This window comes from Ictidomys tridecemlineatus, unplaced genomic scaffold (genome assembly GCF_052094955.1).
Source record: "Ictidomys tridecemlineatus isolate mIctTri1 unplaced genomic scaffold, mIctTri1.hap1 Scaffold_304, whole genome shotgun sequence".
NCBI classification, from domain to species: Eukaryota; Metazoa; Chordata; class Mammalia; order Rodentia; family Sciuridae; genus Ictidomys; species Ictidomys tridecemlineatus.
In genome coordinates this window covers 7099-22851 of record NW_027522379.1, presented here as the reverse complement: position 1 = coordinate 22851, position 15753 = coordinate 7099, and the positions used below count along the sequence as shown (strand labels likewise).

At 39.8% G+C, this 15753-nt stretch overlaps 1 protein-coding gene and 1 pseudogene across 1 annotated transcript; one reads left to right on the top strand and one right to left on the bottom strand.

The window, feature by feature from the left end:
- Positions 1-6750: 6750 nt before the first annotated feature.
- Positions 6751-7883, top strand: LOC144373207 (heterogeneous nuclear ribonucleoprotein A1-like; annotated as a pseudogene).
- Positions 7884-10765: 2882 nt separating this feature from the next.
- On the bottom strand, positions 10766-13607 carry LOC144373205 (UL16-binding protein 1-like). The gene is made up of 3 exons (XM_078036318.1): positions 13081-13607; positions 12425-12553; positions 10766-11118 (listed from the first exon to the last, which is right to left on the bottom strand). Exons 1-3 carry the CDS (start codon positions 13349-13351, stop codon positions 11090-11092), a joined length of 429 nt encoding a protein of 142 aa, XP_077892444.1. The 5' UTR covers positions 13352-13607; the 3' UTR covers positions 10766-11089.
- Between the last annotated feature and the right edge of the window lie 2146 nt (positions 13608-15753).

Here is a 15753-nt window from a genome sequence, read left to right as displayed (position 1 = left end):
TATATATATATATATATATATATATTGGGGAGGTAACAAGGATTGAACCCAGGGGCACTTAAACAAGTGAGCCACATCCCCAGCCCTTTTTATATTTTATTTAGAGACAGGGTCTCAGTAAGTTGCTTACTTAGGGCCTCAGCCTCCTGAGCTGCTACAGGCATGAGCCACCATACTGACCTCTGTTTTATTTTTAATTGGCTGAAACTTAAATTTTTATTATTTTAAAAAATGGACAGATAATATTGTGTATATTTGTCATGTACACTATAAAGCTTGAAGTATGTATACTTACTCCATTCTTCCTAGTTAACTTTGTCCTGTGAGGTTTTCCAAGAGGCATCCTATTCAGAAAGTCCCATCAGACTATCTGGATTGGTCTCTCTGAAGAACCTGTTGGACCACTAGTTACCACTATATGACCAGGATTGCCACAACTGCCCGGCCAGGTCAGAATTTTGCAGTGTGCCCTGGGCCAGAGCATAGGGCATCCACCAATATCTACACATCTTTTGCTGTGAGTTCTCTCTCTCTTCTGTCTTTGTTTATAGATGCTACAGTTGATCCAGTTTTGAAAGGTTTCTCAATGTTTTTAGTGGGGAGAGACAGGGGCCTGCCTCTTGTGAAGGGCTCCAGAATGGTGGTGAAGCTGAATGTCCACCTCCACCTCACATTTTCCACTGTAGAAACCCTGGTGTGTAGGGGGATGGGCCATGTGTGGTTTCATTCCAGCTGGGGAAGGGAGAACTTGGGAAAAAAATGGTCTCTCTTACCACTTGAACCTTGCTTTTCTGGATTTAAATGTTTGTCTCCGGTCACTCTTGTCTGTGGATATTTGTGGGGTGAATTTTTATGGGAGGGGCAGGATGAAGCTGAAGCACTCCTACATGGCTATCTTCCTAATGTCACTCACACTAATTATCTTTGGGTTGTTAATGTACATGTAAGTTAATTTTGTTATTTATGTATTCTTACTTTTCAAATGGTGTGTGATCAGTATGAATCAATTTTACAGTCAGAAATTAAAATAATTGGTTATAAACCTCCCTTCAATGTCTGGTCCTTTCCATGTTTTTCTGATCACCATCCCTTGCTTCAGACTGGGTGCCACTCTTGTATTGCCATTCATGTTTGGTAGCTTCAAGTACTGAATGATTTTCTGCCTAACTTTAACAGAGACAAGAATTCTAGTGTTCAGCTAAGTGGAGTGAATCTTGGACTTAGAGGAAGAGAATAGACCTGGAAACAGGAAAATGGGAGTGCTGGGTGTGGGCAGAGAGCCAGGATAAAGACAGTCCTCAGTGTTCTCAGTGAGTTCTAATTTCCCGTTCAAGTAAGTTCCATTCCTGGGCTATGATGAATGTGCACACAGTAAGACTGAACAGTATTCATGTTTCAGACAAACTTGAATAGTGGACTAACCTTATGGAAAATATTAGGTAATACCATTTTCATAGTTTTACTTTTTAAAATTATTTTATTTTTATGTGATGCTAAGTATGAAAACCGGTGCCTTGCACATGCTAGGCAAGTGCTCTGCCACCAAATTACAGCACCATTCTGTGGTTTTACATTTTTTAAAATAAGTTTTTATAGTTGTAGATGGACACAATACCTTTATCTTATTTAGTATTATGTGGTGCTAAATGTCAAACCCAGTGCCTTTCACATATAAGGAAGTACTGTTAGTTGCAGAGCAGGCTGAACAAATTTTAGCTGTGGGGCAGGCTGAACACTCAGCGCTCACCTGTCTGGTTCCCACCCTTCATTAGCCCTTCCTTTTGGGATGATTATTTTGCACCTTTTCCCTTTACTTCCTCTTGTTGTTTTTTAATTTGAAACCCACACCTAGCCCATGCCCAATCTGCTTGAAGGCAGAAGATGACACCCTTATCAACTACAGTGTGACCCAATCACTGTACACCAACAAGGCAGCTAGCACAGTAAAGAGCTATTAAAAACCTTCTCCTGCTGGGCCCTCTCTCTCTCCTCTTTTTCTCCGAGTCAATCAGACACTGCTGCAATAAAGATCCCTTGATTGCTCCGAGTGCAGTGATTACTTTTCTTTCACCATGAATAGGTATAAACCTGTCTAAGAGAAAGACAGTTTACTGCAACACAGTCTTACTTTTGAATGGTTTTTCTGGATTATTATACAATTCAGAAGTTGAAGTAGGCCTATCAGGAGTAAAGTATATGAAGGATCCCGTATGGGCAGGCACTTAAGAAGATCAGGGTTCTCAACCATCAGGAACTAAGCATAAGGTGCCAAAGGTGTTGCTGCTGGTGTGCAAGGATAGCAAGACACCAGAGGAAAGGGTCAAAAGATTTCAGTCTTTAAACCCAGAGCTGGAACTCCTAGCACTGTTCCTCATCCTGGCCCCTGTCAGCTGCAGGTCATCTCACTGTGGGTCATGGACACCAGCCCTAAACCTGGGGGAAAATCACAGAAAACTGCCTGGGCTCTAGAACAATAGCCAAAGAAAGCCTGGACTCTGTCCTGCCTTTCTGCCCATTTTGTTCTGGTGTGTGTGGGGGGTGGAGGTCGCTGGCTACAAAGGATGTGATAGTAGGTCCCAGCTCTGTCAGTTTATGACTTGGGGACAGGAATAGTCTCCATTGTTAAGATCTGACAGGACACTCCATTTGGCCAGGGCAAATTCATCACTGGGACAAAGCAGTGTTCTTGCTACAACACTATCCCATAAACTAAAAGCCTGGGGAGTCTGGCAGGACAAATAACTGCACCCAGAAAAGAAAAAGACAGAAACTAAGGACAACCTGTGTTCCATAGGCAGCCTCTGCAAAGGGATCTTCAAGAATTCCTAAAGAGAAAAATGGAAAGGGCTTCTTTCATTGCATATCAGTCTGCTAGTATAAGAAAAGGCCCAAATGGAGCCTCTGGGTACAAGTGACAGTGGGGAACTCACTTAAAGTTGATGGCATTGTGATAGTGTTCATGGAGACAGGTCAGGCTCAAAAATGTCATTGAAAGCAACATAGGAGAAAAAGATTAAATCATAATTATTGTATATGTTGGATTGTCCAACCCTCTCCTGGGATGAAATTTGTTATGTAAATTAAATGCACAGATAACATTCATAAGGATTGTTTCAGAATATAAATTTTAAAAAGGTTCCCAAAATAGTAAATATAAAAGAAAATTACAGGTATAGAAATACATTTTTTAGTATGGAAAATTAGAAGGTAAGAGAAATGTTTCTGAATGAGAAAATATTTTGTCTGGTAAAGTAATATTCTTGTGCTAACGTCCCAGATTAAAGGTGACAAAACTAAGGATGTAAAGTTGTGAATGTCTAAGTAAGTTACAGAAAGTTTGGGGAAGGGGAAGGTGTGTGTTTGTTTAATTTGGCTATAATTTATCTATCAAGATAATTTTATTCTATTTGTTGGGCTTGTGGAAACTAAGTCTTAAAGTAATTAAGGTTTTTATCTTTTTGAAAGTCTGAAATAATTACTTTGTAACTTGTTAATCAAACAACTGTTACTTAAACCTACCAATATAGATGTCACCCTAAGTATATGTGACTAGGTATAATGTATTCATTATACCTAGTCACATATACTGAGAACTATGGCTATCTAAGCCTTGTATAAGTATTATGTAAAAATTTATAAAATGAGGGGCTGGGGTTGTAGCTTAGCAGTAGAACAGAGACCCTGGGTTCTTTCCTGAGCACCACATAAAAACAAAGAAACAAATAAATAAACAAACAAAATAAAGGTATTGTGTCTACTTACAACTGAAAAATATTTTTTAAAAGTTTATAAAATGAAAGTATATGCAAGTTTACTGGCAAGATAAACACTAAGTGCTCTCTTTTATACATTGTATCTGACATTGAAGGACCATGCTCTCAATTGAAGACCTGTCTTATATATGTTTGCTTTGAGTAAGTCAATTTCTTATCATTAACCCTGTTTCCTAAATGTATAAGAAACTTAAGGCTATTGATTTTGTTAATCCATAGAGACCTGTGATTACTGTTACTATACACTCTGGATTCTAAATTGCACTTTAAAGTTAAACTTAGTTGAATGCAAAGCTTTGCAAAGTTAGTGTTCTCCAAACTAAAATTATGTGTAGCAAAATCTCTTATTTGTATAAAAATAACAAATTTGGTTGGTATTTATTCATGTAATTTGAGGTTTTATAGCTGTATCAAGTAACATTTTGAATAAGTTATATATATAATTTGGTGTTAATCTTCACATTGGAATTGGAATTTAAATACATTTTTGGAAGCTAATAATGAGAGTCTGATCTGTTTAAAGGTGAAATTGTAAAACAGGGATGCATTTTGCTGCTTTTTTCACAAAAAGAAAGTTAAAATTTCTCTTAGTCTTTGTTTAATTTATGTTTCAGATGTAATGTTGTATTGTGTTTTTTTGTCAGGATCCCCATCTTACCTGAAATAAGAGTCTGCATCCCACCTTACTACATGTTAGAATGACTGCAAAATAGGCTAGACTTGAGATCATTTAGAGTTGTGATAGGTGGGATTATCTAGAGTTTGATGATAGCTCCAGTCTGGTGGGGGCCAGACTGGTTGGCTGGGCAAGTTGATAGCAAGATGCTCTCACACCCTCTTACAACCTTCTGACCAGCTCCATCTGTCGCTGGACACTTCAGGACTAGTGGTGCTGGGAAACTTGGCTCTCTTCAGCATTTCCAACCAATGCTTCCCCCAGGCAAAATGCCCCTAGTCTGTGAAGTTTCACAGGATTGCCTGGACATGAATGACCCATGCAGACCCACTCACTATCTGACAGATAAGGATGTAAGATACCCCAGGCTCAGCCATGTTGCAGTCCCAGAATCTGAACACCATTTCACCTTGCAGAAAGACCATGAGGGATGTGCTCAAAGGAGGGACCCTGCAAAGAATTGGCAAGATGGTGGCCACCAGCACTCCCAGCAGGAGGACCTTAGGGCAGCCAAACACTAGGCACCCTGGCATAGGACATCTAGGTCTTGGCTGGTGTCCCCAGACAGAGTTGGCTGCACCACGAGGTGAGGTGGTGGTGGCAGCAAACCTGCAAGCATCCTGCCCCCCATCCCCCAGGCACTGGCCAGTGTCTCAAGATGGAGATGGCTATGTGCAATCAAATCTGCAGGCAACTTGGCAATGGACCTCTGGGTGCGGGTGGAAGCAGCAGGACTAGTAATTGAAAGTGAGGTCAGGTTGAGGTTTTTGCGGTTAAAACAACAACAACAAAAAATCACTATCAAGGGTGAAGTTCACTGGGGTAAAATTTCATACCTTAAGCACAAGAACATTTGTTTTGAGCCAGCAAAATGTTTGAGATTGCAATCTAGACTACCTGTTAAGAGTGATCCTTACATTCTACTTATATGAACCAATTTAGCAGAATCACTGGTTTTTGTTTTGTTTTGTTTTGTTTTTACTCTACAATATGAAGGAAATATAAAATATCATTCATTCTCTACCAAGACTTTTTGGTCAGAGTTCTGCAGGGAATCAGAACCAAAAGACTTATTGTAGAAATTGGCTTGTGAGTTATGGAGCCAAGAAATTTTAGTGTTTGTCTGCAGGCAGGAGAATCAAGAAAGCAAGGGGTATAATTTGGTTTGAACCAAAGACCTGGGACTGAGGGCTGATAGTTTAAGTCCTGATCTGAGTCATGGAGACTGAGAAATAGTGAAGGTTTTTCATATCCCAGAACCAGGAAAGATGGACATCTCAGATCATGCAGAGGAATTTGCCCTTACTATGACTTTTGGTTTTGATGAGCCCCTAAAAGGACTGGATGATGCCTGCTTTTACTAAGAAGGGAGACTTTGCTCAGTCTACTGCTTTGAGAGCAAATCTTTGCCAGAATCACTGTCAGAACACCACCCAGAAATAATGTTTTACCAGCTATCAGGGTATTCCTTAGGCAGTGTGTTGACATATAAAATTAACCACCACATTCATTGCATTAAAAAAATTGTCAATTCATTAAAAATTGTTTAAAAAACAGAGATGTTTATTTAAGTACAACAAAACATATAAAGAGAGTCCCTGAAGTTAAAAATAAAGTCTGCCATGGTATTTTACAAACAATATTGCTTGCACCATCAAGGTTGTTAGCTTTCCATCACTGTGAGGAAACTACTGAAGACAGTAAACTAAAGGAGGAAATATTAGTTTCTGCCTCACTGCTTCAGAAATTTTAGTCCAAGTTTGGTTGACTGTATTGCTTTAGGGTCTGAGGTAGGGAAGAATATCCTAGCAGTAGGATCTGTGGCAAAAGAGACTGCTCCCTTTATGGTAGCAATGTTAAATAATTTATTCTTTTTGAAAGTAGATACGAGGGGGGGAAGAGAGACAGAGAAGAGAGGAAAGAGAGGGAGGAAAGGGCCTGGGACACAAAGAGCCCTTCAGAGAGTGACCCAGCTCCTGTCCTCATAAAGTTTTCCTCACTTCTCAATAGCACCATAGTCAATACATGGATCTTTGGGGGACACCCCAGTTCTAAACGATAACAAAGGTCAACTCAAGGTGTGGAGAAATATTTGGTTACACAAACCAAGATGGAAACTGTTGAGATTTCTTGTTCCAATAGCCAGAGGCTAAGTGTATATTTCCACAGGTTAGCGAAGGACATGGCTTATCACATTAACGAAAAGTGCAGAATTGAACTATCACAAAACACAATAAAAAAGCTCAAAGTTGGCTTTTCTGCCCGCGGATGCAGCATAGAAAGCATCGTTAAAGTCTCTTTTCCTGCTGCCATCATGTCTAAATCAGTGTCCCCTAAAGAGCCCGAACAGCTGTGGAATCTATTCATTGGAGGGCTGAGCTTTGAAACAACTGATGAAAGTCTTAGAAGCCATTTTGAGCAATGGGGAGCACTCACGGACTGTGTGATTGTGAGACACCCAAACACCAAGCGCTCTAGAGGCTTTGGGTTTGTCACTTGTGCCCCTGTGGAGGAAGTGGATGCAGCCATGAATGCAAGACCACACAAGGTAGATAAAAAAGTTGTGGAACCAAAGAGAGCTGTCTCAAGAGAAGATTCTCAAAGACTGGGGGCCCACTGAACTGTGAAAAAGATCTTTTTGGTGGCATTAAAGAAGTCACTGAAGAACATCACCTACGAGATTATTTTGAACAATATGGGAAAATCTAAGTTATTGAAATCATGACTGACCAAGGCAGTGGAAAAAAAGGGGGCTTTGCTTTTGTAACTTTGATGGCCATGACTCTGTGGATGAGATTGTCATTCAAAAATACCATACTGTGAATGGCCACAACTGTGAAGTGAGGAAAGCCCTGTCAAAGCAAGAGGTGGCTAGTGCCTCATCTAGCCAAAGAGGTCAAAGTGGTTCTGGAAACTGGTGGTGGTCGTGGAGGTGGTCTTGGTGGAAATGACAATTTTGGTCATGGAGGGAACTTCAGTGGTCATGGTGACTTTGGTGGCAGCCATGATGGTGGTGGACATGGTGGCAGTGGGGATGGCTACAATGGATTTGGTAATGATGGAAGCAATTTTGGAGATGGTGGAAGCTACAATGATTCTGGGAGTTATAACAATCAGTCATCAAATTTTGGACCCATGAAGGGTGGAAACTTTGGAGGCAGAAGCTCTGGACCTTATGGTGGTAGAGGCCAATATTTGCCAAATCATGAAACCATGATTGTAATGGTGGTTCCAGCAGCAGCAGCAGTAGCCATGGCAGTGGCAGAAGGTTTTAATACTGCCAGGAAACAAAGCTTAGCAGGAGAGGAGAGCCAGAGAAGTGACAGGGAAGCTAAAGGTTACAATAGATTTGTGAACTCAGCCAAGCAGTGTTGGCAGGGCCTAGCTGCTACAAAGAAGACATGGTTAAGACAATACTCATATGTATGGGCAAAAAACTCAAGGGCTGTACTTGCGACTAATTGTATAACAGGTTATTTTTAGTTTCTGTTCTGTGAAAAGTTCAAAGCATTCCACAAAGGGTATTAATCTACTTTGTTTTTGGCACCCGGGCTGTTGATTGCTAAATGTAATAGTCTGATCATGACGCTGAATAAATGTCTTTTGAAAAAAAGCTCAAAGTTGAAGTTACAGGATCTTCATGAGGGTCATCATATCCTGGGGTATCGGGGATCAATAGGTGGCAAAGAAAAAGTGGGTGTGGCTGCTGCAATGGACAGGAGAGTGAAAGCAGCTATCAGAATAGTCCATCTCTTGCAAAAGAGGGTATAGGCCCATTGTGTCCCTAAAAGTGAAATACCTGAGGGTCTTCTAAATCCTGACTGGATGTGAATAAGCAAAAGAACCATATATAAATTAGGGGTTTGTTTGAGCCATTAAGGCACAGAAGCCACTTTTCTGGGAACTCCTGGGTGAAATTCCCCAGTTCAAGAAAGCCCAGATCATGCTGGCCCTTGTCTTGGCTCACAGCTTTAGGACCAAACAACCTATTTCCTTCAAGATCCTTGCAACACCAAGAAACAAGCACCAAAACAACCCTCCTACCACATTGAAAACTATCTACTGACCCCCTTGATCTGTACCACGATAAATAAGACAAGCATGGGCCTATTCTTTGTTAGAAGTCAGACCCCTTTGATCAGCTCAATGGGTCACACCTACCTTTGAAAATATATAACCTTTGCCTTTTTGACTTTACTTCTTGATATATTACTTTCATAGTTTTTGGTGACCTTCACCCTTGTGAGATAGGCATGGTAACCATTACACTATGGTGATCCTCTACTCAAAATCTGAATCCCTCTAAAGCTAACAAGCTACAATTCATTGCTTCATCAATAGCCTTCAGGACAGGAACCCTCTCATTTTCTTAACAACTAAAATGTCAATAGCCAAAGTTAAATGAGAAAAATTCCAAAGTTAATAAAGAACATTTAAATTATGCTTTTTAATGGATTATTTTAATGGATTATTATGTTTGTTAGGGATGATGCTAACAGTAGTTCTGAAAATTATTAGAACAAGAAGCTGGCAATCTGAAATAATTTATTTCAGTGTTCTCATAATTGTCAGATTTCAATGTGGCTTATCCATCCAAGCAGGCCTGCCTTGTAATTAAATCATATAAATGTTTTATTGGTTCTAATGTAATTCCTAAACAGGTTAAATCAAATAAAAGCTTTGATAAGTATTTGTACCACTCCATACTACCTTTGGAGCTCCACTTACAGAAAGTTATAAAAATTATTTTATTTTTCTGATTTGTAAATGTGTGTACATAATGCTTATGTCTATGTTACATGATATTAAAATTGACTTATAAATCAATAAGCATGCTCATATTTTAAAATTAACATAAAATGGACCCAAATAGCTTTAATTCACTTGATTTAAAAAGTTTCAATTGAAATAGGGTAGAGAGATAAAAATAAAGATATCTTTAAAATTATTAATTCAAAATTTTCCAGCTGGTTAAATAATTAAGTTGGGGTTCAGTGATAGAATGCTCCCCTAGCACATGCGAGGCGCTCGGTTCAATCCTCAGCACCACAATAAATAAATAAAATACAGATATTAAAATAATAATAATAATAATAATAAAGTTGTTAATCCCTATGATATTTAAAATTTATATCTATTTGCTTCTAACAATTTTCTTTAACAGGAAAAAGATAATTAATACTGTTATCTACATTTGTTTGATGTCTTGTATCTTACAGTTAAGAATAAATACATTTAAGGTAAAGGGGAGTAATTATATGTCTTTATTAAAACAGGTACTTATTGATTTGCAAGGTTAGAGTGCTAGAATGTCATCCATTGGATGCTAAAATATCATCTACTAAATATAAAAACATCAGATCCTATTAACTAAAATATACTTAAACTTTAGATGTGTTTGTAATTTGGTTAATATAAAATAAGATCTAAAATTCCTTTATTTTCTATGTCCTCATGAGAACCAAGGGGCTGGGAGTTAAACTTCTATCAGGTGTGATTTATATAGAAAGGTTTAAGAAAAATTTCACCCAGTAAAGTAAAAGGCTATAAATGTCTCAGTAAATTAAAACAAAATATGTACAAAATAATTTTCAAAATGTTTACATATAGCTAAATTGGTTACATGAAATTAACACAATCAGCTGAAGTTATTGAAAGATTTTTACTCTTTAAATCCTGCTAAGTTTCTGACATGAGGCCTATTTACCAATATAGATAAGATCTTTTCACAGACCTTTATTACTTGGGCATTCTAACTAAAGGATAAAAGAAATAAGAAATACTGAAAACATTAATCTACTCTCATTCCAATAAAATAATTTTTTATGTCTGTTGAGTTTTATTATTTTAAAAAAAACTAGTTTTAAAGGATTTAAGGTATATAAAATTTTGTTTAAACAATAACTGTTATTTTAAAAGTACCACATTACATTCCATATTTCAAATTTTTCTTTAAAAGCTAAACTTGGTTAATATAAAAAAATCAGTGTAATTATGATAATTATTAATAACATATTAATTGTATCTTTATTTCCCAAATATACACGTCATTAAAGTACAAGATTTAAAAGAACATTTTACTAAGCTGATGTTCTTCAAACAAAAGTTTCTACAACAATAGCTCTTAAACTATATAATAATAACAAATTAATTGGAAATTAATGGTGTTATTTAATATTTTATATTTAAATAAATACGTTATAAAATTTTACGTTACTCTCTACACTGAGAAGTAAACTATATTTCGAAAAGACAATTAAGACACACTGGCTTATTTAAAAGTTAACAATATGAAGTATATAATTTTTTTTGTGTGTGTGGTGTTAGGGATTGAACCGGGGGCCTTGTGCAAGGGAAGCACTTTACCAACAGGTCATGCCCTGCTTTGAAAATATGATTCTTGCCATTTTGTATTTATTTCTTGATAGATTACTTTCACAGTTTTTATTTCACAGCCAGCCCATCTCTCCCATGGGTACCTCACCCATGCTGGATATGAACGGAGAGCTGTAGGCTAAGTTAGAATACATGATGACGTACTGGAGGCCTCTGGATTTGTACTTCAATCTTCATCTGCTCTATGGAGGAAGAGCAGGGAGTAGACGGGCAGAAGACCGTTAAGGCCAGTTATTTAACTGAATCACATTTTCAGAAGTTTCTTGGGAGCACCTTTAGAAAAGAAACAGGTGTTACTTCGACTCTCTGAAGAAATTCTATCTCAATTCTTCTGGGTGCTCACTTTGGGATATGTATTTCCCTCCATCCATTACCCAAGGATCCAACAGCCTCTATCACCCTCCTCCCTTCTTTCCCACAGGCCAGAATCAGTTCCTGCCCTGCTATAGGCTTTGGTCTCAGGACTGAAGCCCTAATGACTGGATCTGCTCCCTGACTGGAAGTCTGCTCCTCCCCCGATAGGAGGGTCCATAGGACCTGGGGATGCGGAGAGTCCGGCCAAAGAGAGGGGATATGGAACCTAGTTCCCAGACTTTGGGTGGGGTTGCAGATGACATGTTTCTTCCCCCTTCTCCCTCAACCTCTCCTTACCTGGGAGCAGCAGAGCTCTAAAAGTGACTGGCCCTGCCTACTCCCTCCACTCTGGTTAAGTCAGCTGGAGCATCAGACCCCAGCAGCTGCTCAGCCCCACCAGTCTCTGCAGAGGCTCTGCTCAAGGCAGGGGCTGCTGAGCTGGCTCAGGATCTGGAGTCTGCAGGAGGCTGGGTTCCAGGGCCACAGCCCAATCCTGGTGTTGTAGGAGTCCCCAGAGAACTGGCATCCTCTGCCTTCATCCTGAACAGACTCCACTCTGTTTTCAACTCAGCTTCTGGAAATGAGCCTCCTGTGGAAATGCAGCCCTGAACTCCAGCCTTCCAGGTTGGGCTGGGAAAGGCCTTCCCTGTGCCTTACCCTGGCATTAGCCATAGGACCCTCTCTCTCCCTCTCTTTTATATATGAACATAATAACTTTATTTTAAGTTTAAACTCAGTGCCTAACACATGCTAAGCAAGCACTCTACCACTGAGCCAGGACCGAGGTCCCAGGACCCTCTTCTTTGACTGTGGGTATGAAGTTCCTTTCTCTGTACACACTGAATGGAGATACCATGCTGCCATCTTTCAGGATTGGGTATTTTCTTCCTGTGTTCCTGTTATCTCCACACCATGCCCCACTGTGTCCCTCTTATAGAAATCTGGTCTGAACCAGACCTGCATAAGCTAAAACCCTTTAGAATCCACAGGCGGCCTTGGTATGGTCACTCCTCTTTCCCTTGGGCCCTGACAGGGAGGATTTCTCAGAACTCAGGGCTGAGCATGGTCAAGCTATTGCTTCCAGTGACTGGAGGCCTGATTCTTCTGTCTCACCTCAGAATGGGAAGGACCAGTCAAGGTACAGACTAGGATCTTGGGAATTTACTTGCCTGTCCTCATTGCTCCCCCATCTCCCCCATCCCTCTCTTCAATCTGCCTACAATACCTGTCAGAAAAAAAATTATGATGCATCCTATGATGAGGATTCTAGTGATTAAAGGTACTGAATTCCAGTGATTAAAGGTACTGGCTGAGGACTTCTCAGTGACTGTGTCTGGGGTGGTGGTTGAAGGTCCTGAAATGAAAACACAAAAGTGTTAGCCCTTCTTCAGACCAAAATATGAGGACATATCTGCTTAGATCCTGCTGCCCCAAGTCATTCAGGAAGGCAGATCTCTGCTATGTGGCAGCTGCTGTGACAGGTCCTGAGAAGTGAGGGAGACAGGAAACAGGCCATGTCTTTAAGGGGCTCATACAGCTAATGGGAGAAGCCTGGGTGACCATACAACTCATCCTTCCTGGTGGCAGAATATGAGGAGACCCATGAGGATGGTGGTGGAGAAGCTGACATGTGAAGTGATTTAGAGGAATTTCCAAAAAGAGACGAGCACATGTCAGACCCAAAGAATGTGCACTAAAAAAGACACATTAGGAGGTGAGAAGGGAAAAAGATAGGAAGACTATAACTATGAATGTTAACCCAGGTCTGACTCATGCTTGATGGATTGTACACACACACACACACACACACACACACACACACACACACACACGTAGCAGCATCTCATGTGAATCCCACTTCTTCCCCCTCCTGCCAGTTACCTGTTGGCTCCAACTCCGCCTCCCATTCCTTCAAGTTCTGAATCCAGGTTCTACAGTCACCTATCGAGGACCTGTGCAACAACTCGGTCACCTCCTTGTCATTTTCCCACATTTTTTTCATCCAGTTGGACCCAGGATGTATCTCTCTCCACTTTCTGTTGTCTGAGTCAAAAAGGAGCCACATCTGTTCATTGAAGCCAAACTTCCAGGAGCTGTTGGATTTATGCTGACAACACATCCTGCCCTCCAGGGTGTTCACACCTGCCCCCATCAGAGAGAAATCATCCTCCTTTCTTAACAAATCCTTTGTCCAACTCAGTACCACCTTCCCTGTTTTCCTTCTAATCTGGCTGTGTTCTATCCTCCAAAACAGCTATGTCTGGGCTTTTAGAGGGACCAACATCTAACTCTTTTTTTTTATATGCACACAATCAATTTCCTTCAACCAATATCAGCTCTCTCATGTCCCTGGACTATCCTTACATACCTCTGGCCATGTCATTTTCTGCTTTAATGTCAGCTAGTTTCTGATTTAGTGTATTCCCAATATCTCTCAGTGAGGTTTTCTGCTCTTACCAGGTGACTGTGGCACTCACTTTCCCTCCCAGGGCACTCAAGGAGTTAACCTTGTCCATGCCACAGTCATAGGAGAAAAAATTCTTCTGGTCCACCTGGGCGTGGACTGTACACCATTGCTGTCCAGGTGCTGCCTTAGAAGTCATAGCAAAGGGAGTGAGTGCCTGTGAGGAAAAAAGGCGGGTTGGACTGGTAAGAAAGGACCCTTTAGGCATCTCCTCTCCATCCCTCTGAAGGGCTGAGCTGGCAGAGCAATAATGGCCCTTCCCAAGCTCTCTGCTTCACCTGTTTAAGGTGAGCATGTTCCCCTCCTTTGAAGTGGAGGGGACAACAACCTCATGTCCCAGGACATAGCCCACTTCCCCTCTGCCCTTTGAACAATGCCTACACGCAGCAGCACATCACCTTGCAATGGTGGTGCCAGGCCTGCTGTGAGGGAAGGGCCTGCCTGGCAGAGGACGATCAGACACAGGAGAAGGGACTGTGCATGCTGAGTCATGGTGGGTGCAGTGAGGATGGGATCACAGCTGCATGAGAAAGAGTTCATAATTATGGTTCATAGCTTTTAGCTTGACTCTTAGGAGATGGCACTACTGTCCCAGGAGATTGCCTTTTTTTAGGTTGGAAAGTGATATTGTAATCTGAATAAAATGAAAAATCCATAGTTTGAAGAAAGGTAGTAAAGGAAGGAATCAGAAGCATGTGCTTTGTGGCTCAGAAAATTGTATATGCCAGGTTAGATATACTAGAAAAGCCAGAAAAATGACCAGTCCACTGTGATTTTTAAGCAAGCCTGGGAGACTCTTGTTTATCAAGTGTATTAAAAATATCTAGTATCCAAACCTGAACCAAAATTAGTGGAAAGGAAGAAATAAATAATAAGTTCAGAGCAGAGCACAAATAATGAATCAGAGACTAAAAAGGAGCACGAGAGAGTAATGAAATAAGGAGCTGGTTCTTCAAAGAACTAAACACAGGTGAAAAGTCAGTAGCTAGACAACTAGGCAAAGTAGAGAGAAGACTCAAATTCAGACAAGAAAAGGGAAAGGTTGCAACTGACACCACAAAAGTACAAAGAATCATTTGAGATTATTAGGAACAAAGATACCCATGTTTGTTATTATTTGCAAAAATTTGGTAACCTAGAATAAATGGAAAAATTCCTGAACACGTACACATATATATCTTACCCAGCCAGATTGAATCATGAATAAATAAAAAAGCTGAGCAGACCTATAATAAGTAACAAGATTGAATCAGTAGTAATAGCCTTCCAGAAAAGAAAATTCCAATATAAGAGAGCTTTACTGCTAAAAGTTCTACCAAATATTTGAAGAACAGTTTCTAGTTCTCCTTAAGTAATTCCCAAAAATAGAAGAGAAAGAAATTCTTCCAAATACATTTGATAAAGCCAGCAATTCCATGATACCAAAACCTGACAACACACACAAAAACTAATCCACAGCTATTTTTTAAAAATATTTTTTAATTGTTGATAAAACTTTATTTTATTTATTTATTTGTATGTGGTACTGAGAATCGAACCCAGTGCCTCACACACGTCAGGCAAGTGTGCTACTGCTGAGCCCCAGCCCCAGCCACCACAGCTAATATTTTTGATGAATAAAGATACAAAAATCCTGAACAAAATACTAGCAAACTAAATTCAATTGCCCACTAGAAAGATTATTCAACATGACCAAGTGGAATGCATCTCAAGGATGCAATAATGGTTCAACACTATCTAATCAATAAATGTAATATCCCACATTAACAGAATGAAGGACAAAACCGATATAATAGATGTAGAAAATGCATTTGATAAAATCAACATCTCTTCATGATGAAAATGCTGAACAACTAGGTATAGAAGGAATACATCTCAACATGATAAAAGGTGTGTCAAATGAGCCATCAGCAAGCATCATATCAAATGGATAAACACTGAAAGTTTTTTTCTCTCAGATCTGAAACAGAAGAATGATGCCCATTTTACGACTTTTAATCAATGGAATTCTGGGAGTGCTTGCTAGAGCAATCAGGCAAGAGAAAAAATGAAGGGCATCCAAACTGGGAAAAAAGGAATAAAATTCTCAC

Excerpts from the sequence above, each read along its gene's own strand:
- LOC144373205 (XM_078036318.1), bottom strand. The coding sequence starts at position 13,351 with ATGGGGGCAGGTGTGAACACCCTGGAGGGCAGGATGTGTTGTCAGCAT. Across the intron at positions 12,554-13,080 it reads GGCGGAGTTGGAGCCAACAG|GACCTTCAACCACCACCCCA; the intron begins GTAACTGGCAGG and ends TTTTCATTTCAG. Across the intron at positions 11,119-12,424 it reads CATAATTTTTTTTCTGACAG|GTGCTCCCAAGAAACTTCTG; the intron begins GTATTGTAGGCA and ends TCTTTTCTAAAG.